The sequence below is a fragment of the Microtus pennsylvanicus genome, chromosome 21 (assembly GCF_037038515.1).
Source record: "Microtus pennsylvanicus isolate mMicPen1 chromosome 21, mMicPen1.hap1, whole genome shotgun sequence".
NCBI classification, from domain to species: domain Eukaryota; kingdom Metazoa; phylum Chordata; class Mammalia; order Rodentia; family Cricetidae; genus Microtus; species Microtus pennsylvanicus.
Window position 1 is genome coordinate 17,254,729 of NC_134599.1, and position 16,513 is coordinate 17,271,241.

Below are 16,513 nucleotides of genomic sequence, written 5' to 3' on the forward strand. Positions count from 1 at the left end.
AAACATGCAAACATACACGCATATACATGTAAATAGAAATAACAAATCTCAAAAAAAAAAGAAATAACAAATCTCTAGAATATAATAATAATAATAATAAAATCAGTTGTAAACTTGTATGATGGCTCAGCAGGTAAGGGTCCTTGCTGCCAAGCCTGCTGACCTGAGTTCAAGCCCCAAGACCCACTTGTTAGGAGAGAAACTTCGTCATATTGTCTTCTGACCTTCCTGCACACACGCACACACACACAAACATTGGCTGTCCAGAGCCTATTCCACCCCCTCATTTGTTTGTTTCCAGTGCTGAGGCTCAAACCCAGAGTCTTGGACATGCTAAGCACATGCTACAAATGAGCCTTACTCAGCGCTAATTTCAGCCATCATGGTCTTGTGAGAATGCTTGAATCTCTCCAACCCATTCACATGCTTACAGCAGGGAGACTCTTGGAGGCAGGTCTTTCTGACATGTCACAAACCAAACATCTCAGTCAGTCCTATCCCCACCAAGACTGAGATTCTGTCTCTCTGGCACCTGTGGCAGGACCTGCTGGTAGATACATTTTCTACCATATTCATGTAGGCAGCTATTGTGGTCCTTGGTACATGTGGGCTGGAGAAATAGCAAGTCAAGGAATGAAAACTACAAGCTTTGGGGGAGGAGGTTCAGCTTCATCACTGGGTGGACAGATAAGACTGTCAATTTCCCCAATTCTCTGAAGGGAAGTGATGTCACTCTACCCGGGAGGAGAACTCAAACTTGTGAGTTAAGTGTGTTGGGTCTCAAACCCAGGACAAATGGCTGATTCGTGCCCATTGACATATCCAAGAAGACTCTGGCTGCTAATATCTCCCAGCAACCCTCAATCTCTACCTGTTAGAGGGCCTTCCTGGCTGGCATGCCCCGCCCCAAACTCACCAGTTTCCTCTGCACACTTCTCTGGTTCCTACATAACTCAGCCATGTTGGTTCTGCCAGTCTTTTGGCCCAGGCATCTCTCTTGGTTGACGGCTCCTCTCCCCCTCCCCCTCTCTCCTCACGCATCCTGGCTCAGAATCATAGTCACTCTGGACTCTCCCAGATGTCTCTGTCTCTGCCTATGTTTTCTCTCATACGTACAATAAACCTTTTCCACCACTGTACCTAGAAGCAGTCATGTCTCCCCCCGCCCCCGTTCTCTCTCTCTCTCTTTCTTTCTTCTTTCTTTCTTTCTTTCTTTCTTTCTTTCTTTCTTTCTTTCTTTCTTCATTCAAAGTGCCCAATGCAATCCCTGGAAGATGTCTCAACTTGAAGTCTGGGAGCTTGAGGGCTGGAAACTCAGAGGTAAGAAATCCCTTTGAGAAAACCTCAGCACCCAAAAAGGTCACTAATGTTTCTGCCTTGTGAGCCAAGCCATGTTTTGGGTCACTACTTTTCATTCCCTCCAAGAGAGAGTCCAGAGGGACTTAGATCTTTTATGTCTGTTTATGAGCTGTAAGTGGAAAACAGGGCCTCAGGCATGGTACTTGTGTGTTCTCTCAGTGAGCTCCACCCAGTTCAGAAACTAGTGTCGTCCTGGAATTCAGCCCTTCCCATATGCCAGACACATGCATGTGCTTTCTATACGTTTATTTCTGTCCAAACCCTGACAGCTAATCTGAGTATCCCCTTCCAGTAAGTCAGAAGTACCTGGTGGGAGACTGCTATCCTGGAACGTGAATAGCTGCTCCCACAGCCCCGGTACACCCCCCCCAGGGGAGCTTTCCACCTAATGTGCAGATAAATTCACATATTCCGATTCTCTTTCTGTCTCCTCTCTTCTCTCCTCTCTCCTTCATCTTGTGTGAATGGTGAGGGTAATATGTGCATGCATGCAGAGGCCAAAAGCGTCTTCCTAAATCACCGTTTTTCTTCTTTCTTTCATTCTTTTTCTTTTTGAGCATGACTCTCAGACTGGTAAAATGGTTCACTGAGGAAAGGTGCTTGCCGACAAGACTTATGACCTGAGTTCAATCCCCGAGACTCACACGATAGGAAGCGAGAACTAACTCATGCAAGCGGTCCTCTGCTCTCCAAATGCATGTCTTGAAAGCTAGCAAAATAAAATGAATAAAAAAGTAGATGACACATAAAATGTGTTATTTAAAAGAGAGACAAAGTTTCTCACTAAGCCTGGAGCTCATGTATTCGATTAGATTAACTAGTAAGCCTCAGGGAACCCCTTGTCTCCACTTCCCTGGTGTAGGAACCATAGGCAAGCCGGGCGATGGTGGCGCACGCCTTTAATCCCAGCACTCGGGAGGCAGAGGTAGGCGGATCTCTGTGAGTTCGAGACCAACCTGGTCTACAGAGCTAGTTCCAGGACAGGCTCCAAAGCCACAGAGAAACCCTGTCTCGAAAAACCAAAAGGAAAAAAAAAAAGGAACCATAGGCAAGCTCTGACGCACCTAGTCTTCTAAGTGGGTGCTGGGGATCCAAACTCAGGTTCTCAGGATGCTGACTGGGCCATCTCCCAGTATCCTCTCTCAAGTCAAACAGTCTCTATTTGGTTCTCATTTTATAGTGCACATGTGTGGGTGTGCATGTCCTTGCCACAGCGTACATGTGGGCGTCAGAGGAGAACTTGCAGCCATCCACACTGCGTGGACAGCCTCAGGGATGCAAGCAGGCTGTCAGCTGTGGGAGCAGGCACCTTTACCTAACGAGCTATCTTACCACCTAGTCTACTAGTTATCTTTTTCTTTCCGTCCATGTCAGCGACAGAACCGAGTGCCTTGAACATGCCACACAAATCCACTAACCACAATAGATATCCCTTCATTGAGCAATTATTTCTTCTCCAGTGTTCTGATCGATGCAGGTGGCCTCCAGGTTTTTTTAAGCCCTTACTGAAAAAGCTAGAGAGAAAGGCAAAAATGAAAAAGCAAACCCGAGAAGGAAGAGACATAGGGAAGAGAAGCAAGCAATCAACTCAGCGATGATACTCATCCCTTTATTGTCGACTGTGTTAATCTCAACAGGGCTGGGGCCTGCAGGCTGCTGGCAGCACCAAGCTAAGGTGCATTTCAACTTAACAGAAAGGCCTCCATCCTAAACCAAGGGGATAAAGGTCAATGTTTTTATATATATATATATATTTATATATTTATATATTACATATGTCCCAGATAGTCATATGTATAGCATGACAAGAATGGGCCACTGTTTAATTAAAGACCATAACAACAGACATGGAAATTTGGTCCTGATTAAGGCCCTTACTTTGTCAATCAAATGTCTGATACATCAAAAGAAAAGGGAGAGACAGACTGAGATTCCAGCCACCCCTGGTGGCTCTGTCCCTAAAGTATCTTACATTGAGTGTAGTGCCCCCTGCACTGGTAAACACACACAAACACACACACATAAACACACATATACAATACCATAGGCAGGGGCTCCTCCTCTGACCACACCTTGGGCCTAGCCCTCAGGCTGGGGTGCTGAAGTGGGGTATATTGTGCTATAAGACTGTGAGGGACCAGTGACCCAGACTATGCGGCGTCCGTGTGTACGACCGATGGGTATGATGGCACATGCAGCTTCATCTACACATGACAAAGCGGTTAGGGGGAGGTCCCTCGATGCCCAGGTCACACGGGGTGAATCCTACACACAGCTCCCGTCCCAGACACAGCCAAACCTCTGATCGGAATCCTGAGTGAAGGACAGACAATCGAGGGGCTCACCCGTCTAGTCCGGCAGAACAATAAACAGCAGGGGAGATAGGCACGAGACCCGCAGAGGAGAACGTGAACGGGAAGAGCTTATTTCCCAGAGTCGAGCACGGTCTGCTGCCCTTGCGTCACATAGGACTCCTGGCAGATCTACCAGCTTCACGCCTTACAGAAACCACAGACCTGCTCATCAGCCAGGGAAAGGGACTCCCGGCGTCAGGGCACCTGAAATCCTAACTTCCTGCTTGCTTTTACAAATTACCCTTTACTACCCACCAAAATATACATCTTGAAAATAAGTCAACATATTTGGCAGTATTAAGAGAATTTCTTAATTTTTCAAGCAATAAATAATAACTAAGGAGTAACATGTTAAATGCCGACAGCAGAAATTACAATTCCTACGTCAAGAAATTGTGTTCTCATCAACATCTGAGTAGCTCCAAAGCTTGAAAAAGATTAATATAGGGCTAGGCATGGTGATCCATGTCTGTAATCCCAGCACTCTGGAGGCAGAGGCAGGATAATGGCTGCAAGCTTCATGCCGGCCTGGTCTACACACTGAGTTCCAGGCCAGCCAGGGCTACACAGAGAGACCCTGTCTCAAAACGAACCAAAGCGAAACGAAAAACAACAGAAATAGAGGGTCATGGATATTCCCTAGAGACATACCAGGAAAGCAATTAGGGAGCGAGTCCAAGTTTGTTGTAGGATAAATAGAACTGGATGATTTTAAATTAAGTTAAAATTTTTTAATTTAGTATTTCTTTTCTTTTTTCTTTTTGCCATGGATCCAAGGAAGACTTTGAACTTCTGATCCACCTACCTCCATCTCCTAGGTGCTGGAATTACAGGAGAGCATGTACCACCATGCTCAGGTCAAACCCGAATGTGAGAAATTCATTTCATCTTTAGTTAAGTGTAAGTCTGTGTCTCTAGGTGGGTATGTGCATGTATGTGCAGGTCACCCGCAGAGCCCAGAAGAGGTTGTCAGATCCCCTGGAGCTGCCTAACGTGGATGTTGGCAACTCAACTTGGGTCCCTCTGGAAGAACAGCAAGTACTGTCAATCATGGAACCATCTCTCCAGCTTTGATTTTTTTTTTCTGTTTGAAATATGGTTTTCTTACATAGAATGGGCTATTCTCATTGGCAATTCTACCTCAGCCTGAGTGACTCTAAGCAACTCTGTGGGGTTGCATATATATATAAAACGTTTTAAAAATAAAAACTGGGTATTGGGGCTCACATCTATAATCCCAGCGCCTGGGAAGTCGAGGCAGGCATGCCTCAAATTTGAGGCAAGGGTGGCCACAGAACAAGTGGATCCTAAAAGCGGGCCAGGGCTATACAGAAAGATCCTACCTTAAAAAGAGAGAGAAAGAGAGGAGCTAGAGATGGCTCAGCCGTTAAGAGCACATATTGCTCTTCCAGAAGACCTGAGTTCAATTCCCAGCACTCATGTTAGGTGGCTCACAACCACCTGTAATTCCAGCTCCAAGGGGGTCCATACCTCTGGCCTCTGCATTCATGTACAGACATACGTAGTTGAAAAATAATGAAAAATAAATCTTAAAAAAATAAGTTTTATATTGCATGTAAAAAATAAAGGTCAATGAAAATTAACTTTTTAAAATAGAAATTTACTTATTACTTGCAATACCTGGAGACATTTGGGGCTGTCACAAAGGAAGGTGAGGAAGGCCAGTTCACACAAGGAGTAAAGAATGGATCAGTTTTCAACAAAACAGTGTTCCCCCAAGATGTGACTAGGAAAGAGGGGTAATAGGTAAATCTGGCAAAGATTGTGCCTGGGTGAGTTTCTTGTACTAGTCGAAGGAGAAAAGCGAGGGGTGTTGCTATCTGCGTTTAGTAAGGGGCAGAATGACACCGATTCTTTCCACTAGGGACTGAGATCGGGCAGCTTCGGGGAACAGTGATCAAAGCAGGGAGAAGCCACACCTCACATGAGGACAGGTGGTTTGTTCACCAAAGAAACTTCTTGGAGTAGACAGAAACAAAGGGACCTGAGAGGGGACTTCCCTTGATGACAATCCGCATTCTTTCCACACTGTTCCGTTTCCTGTAGGTCTCATCGTGGCAACAACTGCTTGGCTCACAATTCCCAGTACAAGGGTGGAGAGGGCTGGAAATGAAGTGGAGTTGGGGAAGCCATGAGTTCTTGCCAAGGTGGGGAGATCCTGGGATGAGTCTCAGGGAGGCTACTGGAAGTCCTTGGGAAAGAGCCCTGGAGGCGGGAAGAGTCTGGGGCCCAGAAAGAGGAGGGCAAAGCTCAGTCCGCCAGGAGTACAGGCCCAGTGCTATTAGGATACCTCTTGCCCTCAATGGACATCAGCAGTTTTCCAGCCCCAGAGAGCATCAGGGCTGCTCACCATCGGCCAAGAAGATGGGGACTATGGGATGGACGGGAAAAGGAAGCACTGTCTTCTCAGGCACTAGCCGTCTTCCCTTCTGGAGGCAGGTGACATGAGGAGCTTTGGGGCCTGACTGAGGTATCTACCCAGCCAGAAGAAAAGGAGGCAATGCAGTGACCCCGGCAGGCCCAGGCAGCTCAGGCGAGGGGATCTCTCCTCACTAACCAAGCTCCATGAATAAATAACACGAATTAAATAAAGGAGACACAGAAAACAGGCAGAGGCACCACCTGCCAGTTTCTCACCCCTTCACACGCACTAGTACACACACACACACATACACATACACACATACATGCGTGCGTACATACCACACACACACACACATACACGCGCACCAAGCATCAGATGCGATGAACCAAGGTTGGCTGCCCTGTCCTAGGAGTCTGTATGACGGGCAGCCTGACTGAAGGCCGTCAATCATGGTCTACCGCCGTTGCGGGGTGCAGAGGAGCAGAGGCCATGTTGGCATGAGCGGTGGAGGGTGGAGGCCGCTGAGGACTCTGGCACCTGTGCAGAAGCAATGAGACAGACCAAAGCAGGGATCAGAAAAACCAGAGGACAGAAATTCAAGGGTTTTCCTTTCCTTCCCACCCCAGCCCCAGCCTTTTTCCCCCCAGATTTTGAGACAGGGTTTCTCTTTATGTAGCAGCTCTGGCTATCCTGGAACTCACTCTGTAGACCAGGCTGGTCTCAAACTCACAGAGATCCATCTGCCTCTGCCTCCCAATGCTGGGACTAAAGGTGTGCGCCACCATTGGCAGGCTACTGTGCCACACGGTTGTACCATCATATCCTGCCCACAGGTACCACTGTAGATTGAAGGGCGAGGGTTTTTCCCTTTCCCTCCCACACTCTCTGGCTGCCACTCAAACCGTCTACAGCCTTGACCAACCCGTACCGTCCCACTGCTTCCTGAAGTCCAGGGCTCACGCTGACCATAGTGGTACTAACCATGATCTTGACTTTCGCACTTTAGACGTGGAAGGTCTTTCCAGAAAGCTGTCCAACCTCATGAGCCTCTCCATGTGTAGTACCCGTGGATCTTGTTCTTGGTCATGAGAAAATTCCATCTCAAAGATAGCCGGTGGGGAAACATCCAATTCCAAAAACATAATATTTTCAGCCTGTGGTAAAATGGTACATCAGCCGTGAGCAGTGGTATATTCCAGGCACTGGACCTTGGGTGTCGTGAGGGTGATGGATATTTAGATGGCGTATTTGCTGTGAGTATCCCTTCCCTGGCTTCTACTTCCCAGCTTCTTACCCTGTATCTGGGATGGGACCCCATTGCCATGGCAACCCGAGCATACTGGCTGATAGGTCTCTTGTAGCCCACTGCAGAAGTTGGCCGCTTCTTCATTTGACTGTTATTCCTATAGGGAAAATGGAATATTAGAATGAATTTACTGTTGGTTTAGTGGGCTTTTAGATTTTCCGGGACTCTGTCTCAAGCAAAAGATGGACGGTGCGTAATAATGACACCTGAGGTTGTCCTCGTACATCCACAGGTGTGTGCACACATGTGATGTGTACCTCGGCACACGCAAACACACCCATAGAATGGTTAAATGAGGCCAGATATGGAGGTGCATGCTTGTGGTTCCAGCAGGAAGATCAAGAGTTCAAGATTATTTCAGCTACAGAGTGAGTTCAAGATCAGTCGGGGGCTTCGTGAGATCTTGTCTAAAACAAACAAACAAAAAAAAAGGTAGGACAGGAGCCATGGATGTAGCCAATGGTAGAATACTTGCTTGCCATGTCCAAGGCCTTATGTTTAATTCCCGGTACAATGAAAACAGAACACACAGACACGTGGGAGTGGAGAAATGGAGACTGTCTTCTGTCTTGAGATAGCACCCGCGTAAAAAGCTACACAGGGGCTGGGCGGTGGTGGTGGTGGCGCACGCCTTTAATCCCAGGACTCCGGAGGCAGAGGAGGTGGATCTCTGTGAGTTCAAGGCCAACTTGGTCTATAGAGTAAGTTCCAGGACAGTCTGGATTGTTACACAGAGAAACCCTGTCTCCAAAAACAAAAACAAAAAGCTACACAGGGTGATAAAAGGCTGTGGTTCCAGGGTTGGGGAGGCAGGAGCTGGAAAGGTTTCTGGAGAATGCTCACCAGTTAGTCTAGTTTAACAGGTTTGGAAATAAAACCTGTCTCAAAAAGGTAAGGTAAGGGCTGGCTCTGGTTAAGAGCACCGGCTACTCTGCCAGAGGACTCAGGCTCAGTTCCCAGCACCCACATGGCAGCTCACAATCACCCGTAACTCCAGTTCTAAGGGAGCTGATACTTTCTTCTGGCCACTGCACGCATTCAGTGCACAGGCATACATGTAGGGAAAAAACTGATATACACAGAAACAAAGATTGAAAAATAAGCTAGCTGGGTGTGATGGTGCACGCGTAATCCCAGTACTGGAAGAGACAGAAGCAGGCAGAGCTCTGTGAGTTTGAGGTCAGCCTGGCTTAACTTTCCCAGGCTAACCAGGGCTACACAGTAAGACTCTGTTTCAAAACAAATAATAAACAAACAAATAAATAAATCAGCCAAAAAAAAGTAGGGCTGGTGAGATGGCTCCACTGGGGCAGTTACACTCTTGCAGAGGACCCAGACTGGTTTTTTAGCACACTCATATGGCAGGTGACAGCTGTCCAATTCCAGCTGCACAGGACCAAATTACCCTCTTCTGGCTTCCAAGGACACCAGGCAGGAACACAGTGCACATAAATACATGCAAGAAAAACATTCATACATATTAAGTAAATAAATAAAAGTCAGGCAGTGGTGCACACGCCTTTCATACCAGCACTAGGGAGGCAGAAGCAGGTGGATGTCTGAGTTTGAGGCCAGCCTGGTCTACAGAGCGAGTTCCAGGACAACCAGGGCTACAAAGAGAAACCCTGACTGGAAAAAAATAAAATAAAAAAAGAATATTTTTTGTAATGTGCCGCTTGACCCATCTCTGTTTTGTTTTGCTTTATTGAGACTGAACCTCACCTAGGGCAGGGTGACCTCAAACTCATTACATAACAGAGAATGACCTTGAACTTTGGATCCTTGTGTTTCTGCCTTCCCAGTGCAGCGATTATAGGTGTGTGGTAATTCATGTCACTATTTGGTGCTAGGGATCAAACCCAGGGCTTCATGCCTGATAGGCAGTGGTCTACCAGCTGATATATCCTTAACTTTTCATTTTATTATTATTATATTTTTTTGAGACAGTCCTATATCACGATGGCTGGCCTTCAGCTCTTCATCTTCCTGCCTCTACCTCCCAAATTCTAGGATCACAGGCATGGGCAACCACACTCAGCCTAAACGTTTTTGTGATACAGGGTCTTGCTATGTAGCTTGAGCTGGCTGCAAACTCTTCATCTTCCTGTAATCTTGCTCATCCTGCCTCAGTTTCCACAGTGCCTAGATTACAGCCATGACTACTGTGTGCATACAGCAGAGTTCTTCCCTCAGCAGCTTGACGAATATAACCTAATATTGTACACACTCAAAACAAACGAGAGCAGACAGAGAAGACAAGAAAGTAGTGTCCGATTTAAAGAACAGAGGGCACAGGTTTGGGAGTGACGTAAGACCTGGGTTTGAACACTGTCTCATCCCCTTACATTTGGGTCACCCTGGGAAGGAGCTCACTGTCCCTGGCCTCTAACAATGTCATCCCCTCAGAACTGCTGGGATTCAACCAGACAAGCACTCAGCACAAAGCATTGCAAGGGCTAACACAGGGCTGTGAATTCACTCCATCTGCTAATTCAAGTAAAGACACAAATCAAATGAGCAATAAAAATTCAATAGGTCACATTGGAAGGAAGAAGACAGGAAGGAGCCATGGTAACTCCCAGACAGCACATTCTGTCCCTGCGTAAAACTAGCTGTACAGAAACCCCCAAGCGAATTTGCATTCTATAGGCAAGGAATGAGAAGTTACATTTTTAGTGGAGCGTGTGTGTGTGTGTGTGTGTGTGTGTGAGCATGTGTGTGGGGTGCAAGTGCATATTTGTCCACTGCAGAGGTGTGGAGACCAGAGGTGGACACTGAGTGTCTTTTTCGGTTACTCTCTGTCCTTGACACAAGCTGGAGTCACTAAAGAGGAGAGAACCGCAATTGAGACAAACGCTTCAATAAGATGGGGCTGTAGGCAAGTCTGTAGGGCATTTTCTTCATCAGTGATTGACAGGAGTGGGCCAAAAGGATTGTGAGTGCGGCCACTTCTGGGTTCTATGAAAAAGCAGGTTGAACAGGCCACGGGGAGAAGCCAGTAAGCTGCACTCCTCCGTGGCCTCTGCATCAGGTCCTGTCTCCAGGCTCCTCCTATTTGCGTTTCTGCTCTAACTTCCATCAGTGATGGATTGTTACCTGGAAGGAAGGGCTGAAATAAACCTTTTCCTCCCTTCTTGCCATGGGTCAGAGTGTTTCACTGCAGCAATGAAACGACACCTTCCATCTTTTTTTTTTTTTTTTGAGGCAGGCTCTGAACCTAGAGTTTGTCGAGCTCTGGACTAGGCCAGACTTGCTGCGCTGCAAGCCTTCAGGAGCCTCCTTTCTCTGTCTCTCCGGTGCTGGGATTGCAAGCATGTGCCACCATGCCTGGCTTTTTACATGGGTGCTGCGGATCTGAACTCGGGTCCTCACAGCTGCTACTGAGACAACCATCTCTCCAACTCTGAGAAGTTACAGTCCTGGAATTTAGTTTATTATACATACTAAAAAGTGCTGGACCCCACTTAGTGGTCCCAATTGGGCCTCTTTACAAATGGAAACGAGGAACAAGAAGGCTTTAAAAGCCCCATTTCATTTTGTTCCCAGAGGCTAAGGAAGCGGAGAGGCAGCTTTAATGCCAGCCTTGCACAGCAGGCTGCTGGCAATGCCTCATCACACCACAGAGAAGAAAGAGAGAGAGCTAGGAAACCAACTATCGGTGACAAGGTATGCACATCTCTCGAACTTTCTTTTTTTTAATAATTTATTTGTTACGTATATAATGTTCTCATTATAGATGGGTGTGAGCCTTCATGTGGTTGCTGGGAATTGAACTCAGGACCTCCGGAACAGCAGTCAGTTCTTTTAACTTCTGAGCCATCTCTCCAGCCCGTCTCTTGAATTTTCTAAAATGCTCCTATGGTGTGGATGAAACAGGGAGACAGGCTTAGAAAGGTCAAGAACCCTTGGTACCTAAGGTCATTCGATTAGCAACCCCAGAAATCTGAATCTTCCCAAGCACTCTTTCTATCCTGTCTGTTGTCTATTGTCTTGGGATTCATGTTGGGGACATGCCGGGGCCACAGAGAGTCTTTGGAAACTCAGGCTCAGGGAATAGGACAGAAGAGCAGGGCCAAGCAGGTAGAGCGGCCAGTCTGCAGGAACTGGCAGTCTGACCCAATGAAGTTGCCTGGTTATTCTGGGCGGCCTGCTGGCGGGAGGGGCTGGGAATGGGAGTCTATAACTAGGACTCCCATCCACACTCTCTCCTGCCCCAGGCCTACTTCCAAGATCAATCCCTACGCTACAAACAGGTTGTGTCTGATAGCCCAGGGCTGGGACCTAACTCTAGTAATCCACACCTCCAAGGGACCAGAATGACAGTTAATATGTTCAGCAGATCCCAAACATCTGGTTAGGATCTCTTATCAATGACTAACATCGTAACTTTTCTCTTCAACAGTAAAGACATTTAATATTAAATATTAAAAACCTGGGGCTGGAGATGTAGCTCAGTTGATAGAATTTTTGCTTAGAATGGTCAAAATCCTAGGCTCCATTTTCTGGACCACATATACCAGGCACAGTGGTATACTCCTGGAATGCAGACACTCAGGAGGCAGCGGCAGGAAGGGAAGAAGGTTAAGGTCATCTTTGGTGGCATAACAAGTTTGTGAGCCACTAGCCAGTCTGGGCTCCATGAAACTCTAACTGAAAAGTTAATAGTAGAGGGGCTGGAAAGATGGGTCTCGTTGAGAGCATTTACTGCTCTTGCAGAGGACCCAGGTTTGATTCCCAGGACCCACATGGTGGCTCACAACTGTCTGGAACTCCAATTCCAGAGAATCCATTGCCCTCTTTCTAGCCCCTGTGGACAGCAGGCACAGAAGTGGTACAGACATTCATGCAGGCAAAACACCCATACGCATCAAACAAAATAAAAGTAAATAAATTGCCGGGCGGTGGTGGTGCACGCCTTTAATCCTAGCACTTGGGAGTCAGAGGCAGGCAGATCTCTTTGAGTTCGAGGCCAGCCTGGTCTACAGAGTGAGTTCCAGGACAGTCTTCAAAGCAACAAAGAGAAACCCTGTCTCAAAAAACAAACAAACAAGCAAACAAACAAAGTAAATAAGTAATGTTATTAAAATGAAACTTTAACTGTGGGCTCCATTTCAAAGGTTGACACTGTTCTCATTATTAGTTGTTTCTAATCATTCTCTTCTTTCTCAAGGATTTTTAATTATGTGTGTGTGTTTATGTGTGTCTCTGTGTGAGTGTGTATGAGTGTGTGAATATGTGTATGTATGTATGCATGTGACCGAAGAGGTCAGAGGCATCCCCCTGCAACTGGAGTTACAGGCAGTAGTAAGCTGCCTGATGTGGGTTCTGGACTTGAACTCAGATTCTCTGCTTTCGGTCACTGAGCCATTTCTCTAGCTCTCCTCTCCCCGACCCTTTCTTCTCTTACTCTGAAAGCAGGCCTCCAGCATCACTGGGTGTGCTCCCTGTGGTCCTCCACACACACACACACACACCCAGGGCAATCCAGCATCACTGGGTGTGCTCCCTGTGGTCCTCCACACACAGACACACCCAGGGCAATCCAGCATCACTGGGTGTGCTCCCTGTGGTCCTCCTCACACACACACCCAGGGCAATCCAGCATCACTGGTGTGCTCCCTGTGGTCCTCCACACACACCCAGGGCAATCCAGCATCACTGGTGTGCTCCCTGTGGTCCTCCACACACACCCAGGGCAATCCAGCATCACTGGTGTGCTCCCTGTGGTCCTCCACACACACCCAGGGCAATCCAGCATCACTGGTGTGCTCCCTGTGGTCCTCCACACACACACACACCCAGGGCAATCCAGCATCACTGGTGTGCTCCCTGTGGTCCTCCACACACATCCAGGGCAATCCAGCATCACTGGTGTGCTCCCTGTGGTCCTCCACACACACACACACCCAGGGCAATCCAGCATCACTGGGTGTGCTCCCTGTGGTCCTCCTCACACACACACCCAGGGCAATCCAGCATCACTGGTGTGCTCCCTGTGGTCCTCCACACACACACACCCAGGGCAATCCAGCATCACTGGTGTGCTCCCTGTGGTCCTCCTCACACACACACCCAGGGCAATCCAGCATCACTGGTGTGCTCCCTGTGGTCCTCCACACACACACACACCCAGGGCAATCCAGCATCACTGGTGTGCTCCCTGTGGTCCTCCACACACACACACACCCAGGGCAATCCAGCATCACTGGGTGTGCTCCCTGTGGTCCTCCACACACACCCAGGGCAATCCAGCATCACTGGTGTGCTCCCTGTGGTCCTCCTCACAGACACACCCAGGGCAATCCACCATCACTGGGTGTGCTCCCTGTGGTCCTCCACACACACACCCAGGGCAATCCAACATCACTGGTGTGCTCCCTGTGGTCCTCCTCACACACACACCCAGGGCAATCCAGCATCACTGGTGTGCTCCCTGTGGTCCTCCTCACAGACACACCCAGGGCAATCCAGCATCACTGGTGTGCTCCCTGTGGTCCTCCACACACACCCAGGGCAATCCAGCATCACTGGTGTGCTCCTTGTGGTCCTCCACACACACACACACACACCCAGGGCAATCCAACATCACTGGTGTGCTCCCTGTGGTCCTCCACACACACACACCCAGGGCAATCCAGCATCCCTGGGTGTGCTCCCTGTGGTCCTCCACACACACCCAGGGCAATCCAGCATCACTGGTGTGCTCCCTGTGGTCCTCCACACACACCCAGGGCAATCCAGCATCACTGGTGTGCTCCTTGTGGTCCTCCACACACACACACACACACCCAGGGCAATCCAACATCACTGGTGTGCTCCCTGTGGTCCTCCTCACAGACACACCCAGGGCAATCCAGCATCCCTGGGTGTGCTCCCTGTGGTCCTCCACACACACCCAGGGCAATCCAGCATCACTGGTGTGCTCCCTGTGGTCCTCCACACACACCCAGGGCAATCCAGCATCACTGGGTGTGCTCCCTGTGGTCCTCCACACACACCCAGGGCAATCCAGCATCACTGGTGTGCTCCCTGTGGTCCTCCTCACACACCCAGGGCAACAGATGGGCCTTTTTTGTGATCTGGTCACGTTTTCTCCACAGCTCACGTGCCCACCTCGCTGCATTGCCCTGCACGGCTGCACTCTTCCTTGTCTCCTCTTCTTCTCAATTCTCACAAGCCTGTGAAGTCTCACTTTGTTTGTTTTTTTGTTTATTGGTTCTTTGAGACAAGATTTCTCAGTGTATCCCTGGCTGTCCTAGAACTTACTATGTAGACCAGGTTGGCCTCGAACTCACAGAGATCCGCTTGCCTCTGCACAACCACTGCCCGACACTTTAAAAATAATTTAAATTATTTATTTAATTGGGGTAAGAGCACAAGTGTCAGGGCACCAGTATGGAGATTAGAGGACAGTTTATGGGAGAAGGTCTGTCCCCCTATAGTGTGGTCCCAAGGATCAAACGCCAGCCATCTGGCTTGGTGGCCAATGCCTCTATATGCTGAGCCATCTCATGGTCCCCTATCACACACATACTTTTGTGAGAGAAGGTCTTAATGTAGCCCAGGCTGGCCTGGAATTTACAGTGTAGCCTAGGTTAACTTCAAACATGAGGTCATCATCCGGAGGACTAATATTACAGCTGTGAGCCGCCATGTATGACTTGAGGAACGGTCTTACCAAGATTCAAAAAACCCAGTTTACTTTTATTTCCCCCTGTGGGATGGGAAGAATGCTCTTGTGAAACTGGAATCTGGAGACAGGTGTGGTAGGTAGCTCATGCCTGTGTCCTGGTGCTCAGAGGGTAGAAGCAGGAGGCTGAGAAGGTCAAAGTTATCCTTGGCTACAGAGTAAGTCTAAGGCCAGCCTGGTCTACAGGAGACCCTGTCTCAAAAAATTAATGCAAACTGAGGGGAGGTGGGAGCTGGCTGGGACTACCAGCTCGGTTGATAGAGTTTACCCCGGCTTCAATCCTAAATACAGCACAAATCAGATCCTTTATGACTGGCTCAGGCCTGGAACCTTCCACACTTGTCTCAGGGCAACCTCACAGCTCTGCAAGGCAGACAGTAGTATTTCCATTTTACTGACTGAAAGTCAGGTTCAGTCAGTGGTAGCACACGCCTTTAATCCCAGCACTCAGGAGGCAGAGGCAGGTGGATCTCTGTGAGTTTGAGGCCAGCCTGGTCTACAGAGTGAGCTCCAGGTGGCCAGGGCTACACAGAGAAGCTCAGTCTTGAAAAAACAAAAGTCAAAACAAAAGAGTGTTTTCACTGGTTAAGGGTGACACTTGGGAGGCAGAGGCAGGAGGACCAGTTCAAGGTCAACCCTGAACTACAGGCTATAGTCAGGGCCAACCAGGGCTACTGAGCAAAAGGGCTAACAGAAATACATGAATAGATAAATACATAAATAATGAGCATGTCTCAAAGTCGAACATGGCAGCATGTGCCTGTGGTATCAGAAGCTTGAGGAGCTAAGGGAAAACAATCCTTTAATGCCAGGAGTTCAGGGCCTACCTGAGAAATATAGAAAGAATGGTCTTTAAAACTAAATCAAGGGCTGGAGAGATGGCTCAGAGGTTAAGAACACTACCTGCTCTTCCAAAGGTCCTGAGTTCAATTCCCAGCACCCACATGCTGACTCATAACCATTTGTAATGAGATCTCAACCATCTGTAATGAGATCTGGTACCCTCCTCATGCCTGCAGGGATACATGTAGGCAGAACACTGTAAACATGATAAATAAGTAAATCTTTAAAATACAAATAAATAAATAAATAAATAAATAAATAAAAAGACCAAACCAAACTGCTTTCTCCTGTGGCAAAGTAAGAACCAAAATTCAGAATTTTTTTAAAAAAAATACATATCACATTTTATTTATGTGAGTGTGCAAGCATATGAGCTGCGGCATCCACGTTGAGGTCAGAGAATTTGGGGGAATTGGTTTTATCTTTCTACCATGTGAGTTCCAGGAACTGAATTCATGTCCTCGGATTTAGCAGCAAGTGCCTTTGCCGGCTGAGCCACCTCACTAGACCCCAAACTCAGACTGTTTTCAATCCAAGTTCAGTGTCCTCAGCAGTATTGTGATGACTGCAAAGAA

At 48.0% G+C, this 16,513-nt stretch overlaps 1 protein-coding gene across 1 annotated transcript in view; it reads right to left on the reverse strand.

The window, feature by feature from the left end:
• Positions 1-5,313: 5,313 nt before the first annotated feature.
• Positions 5,314-16,513, reverse strand: part of Kif3c (kinesin family member 3C) — a 41,744-nt gene continuing 30,544 nt past the window's right edge. Inside the window, exons 7-9 of the mRNA XM_075955251.1 lie at positions 7,394-7,502; positions 7,081-7,253; positions 5,314-6,636 (exon numbers count right to left, since the gene is read on the reverse strand). Coding sequence (XP_075811366.1) covers positions 6,543-6,636; positions 7,081-7,253; positions 7,394-7,502 — 376 coding nt within the window. The 3' untranslated portion in view covers positions 5,314-6,542. The remainder of the gene's footprint in view (positions 6,637-7,080; positions 7,254-7,393; positions 7,503-16,513) is intronic.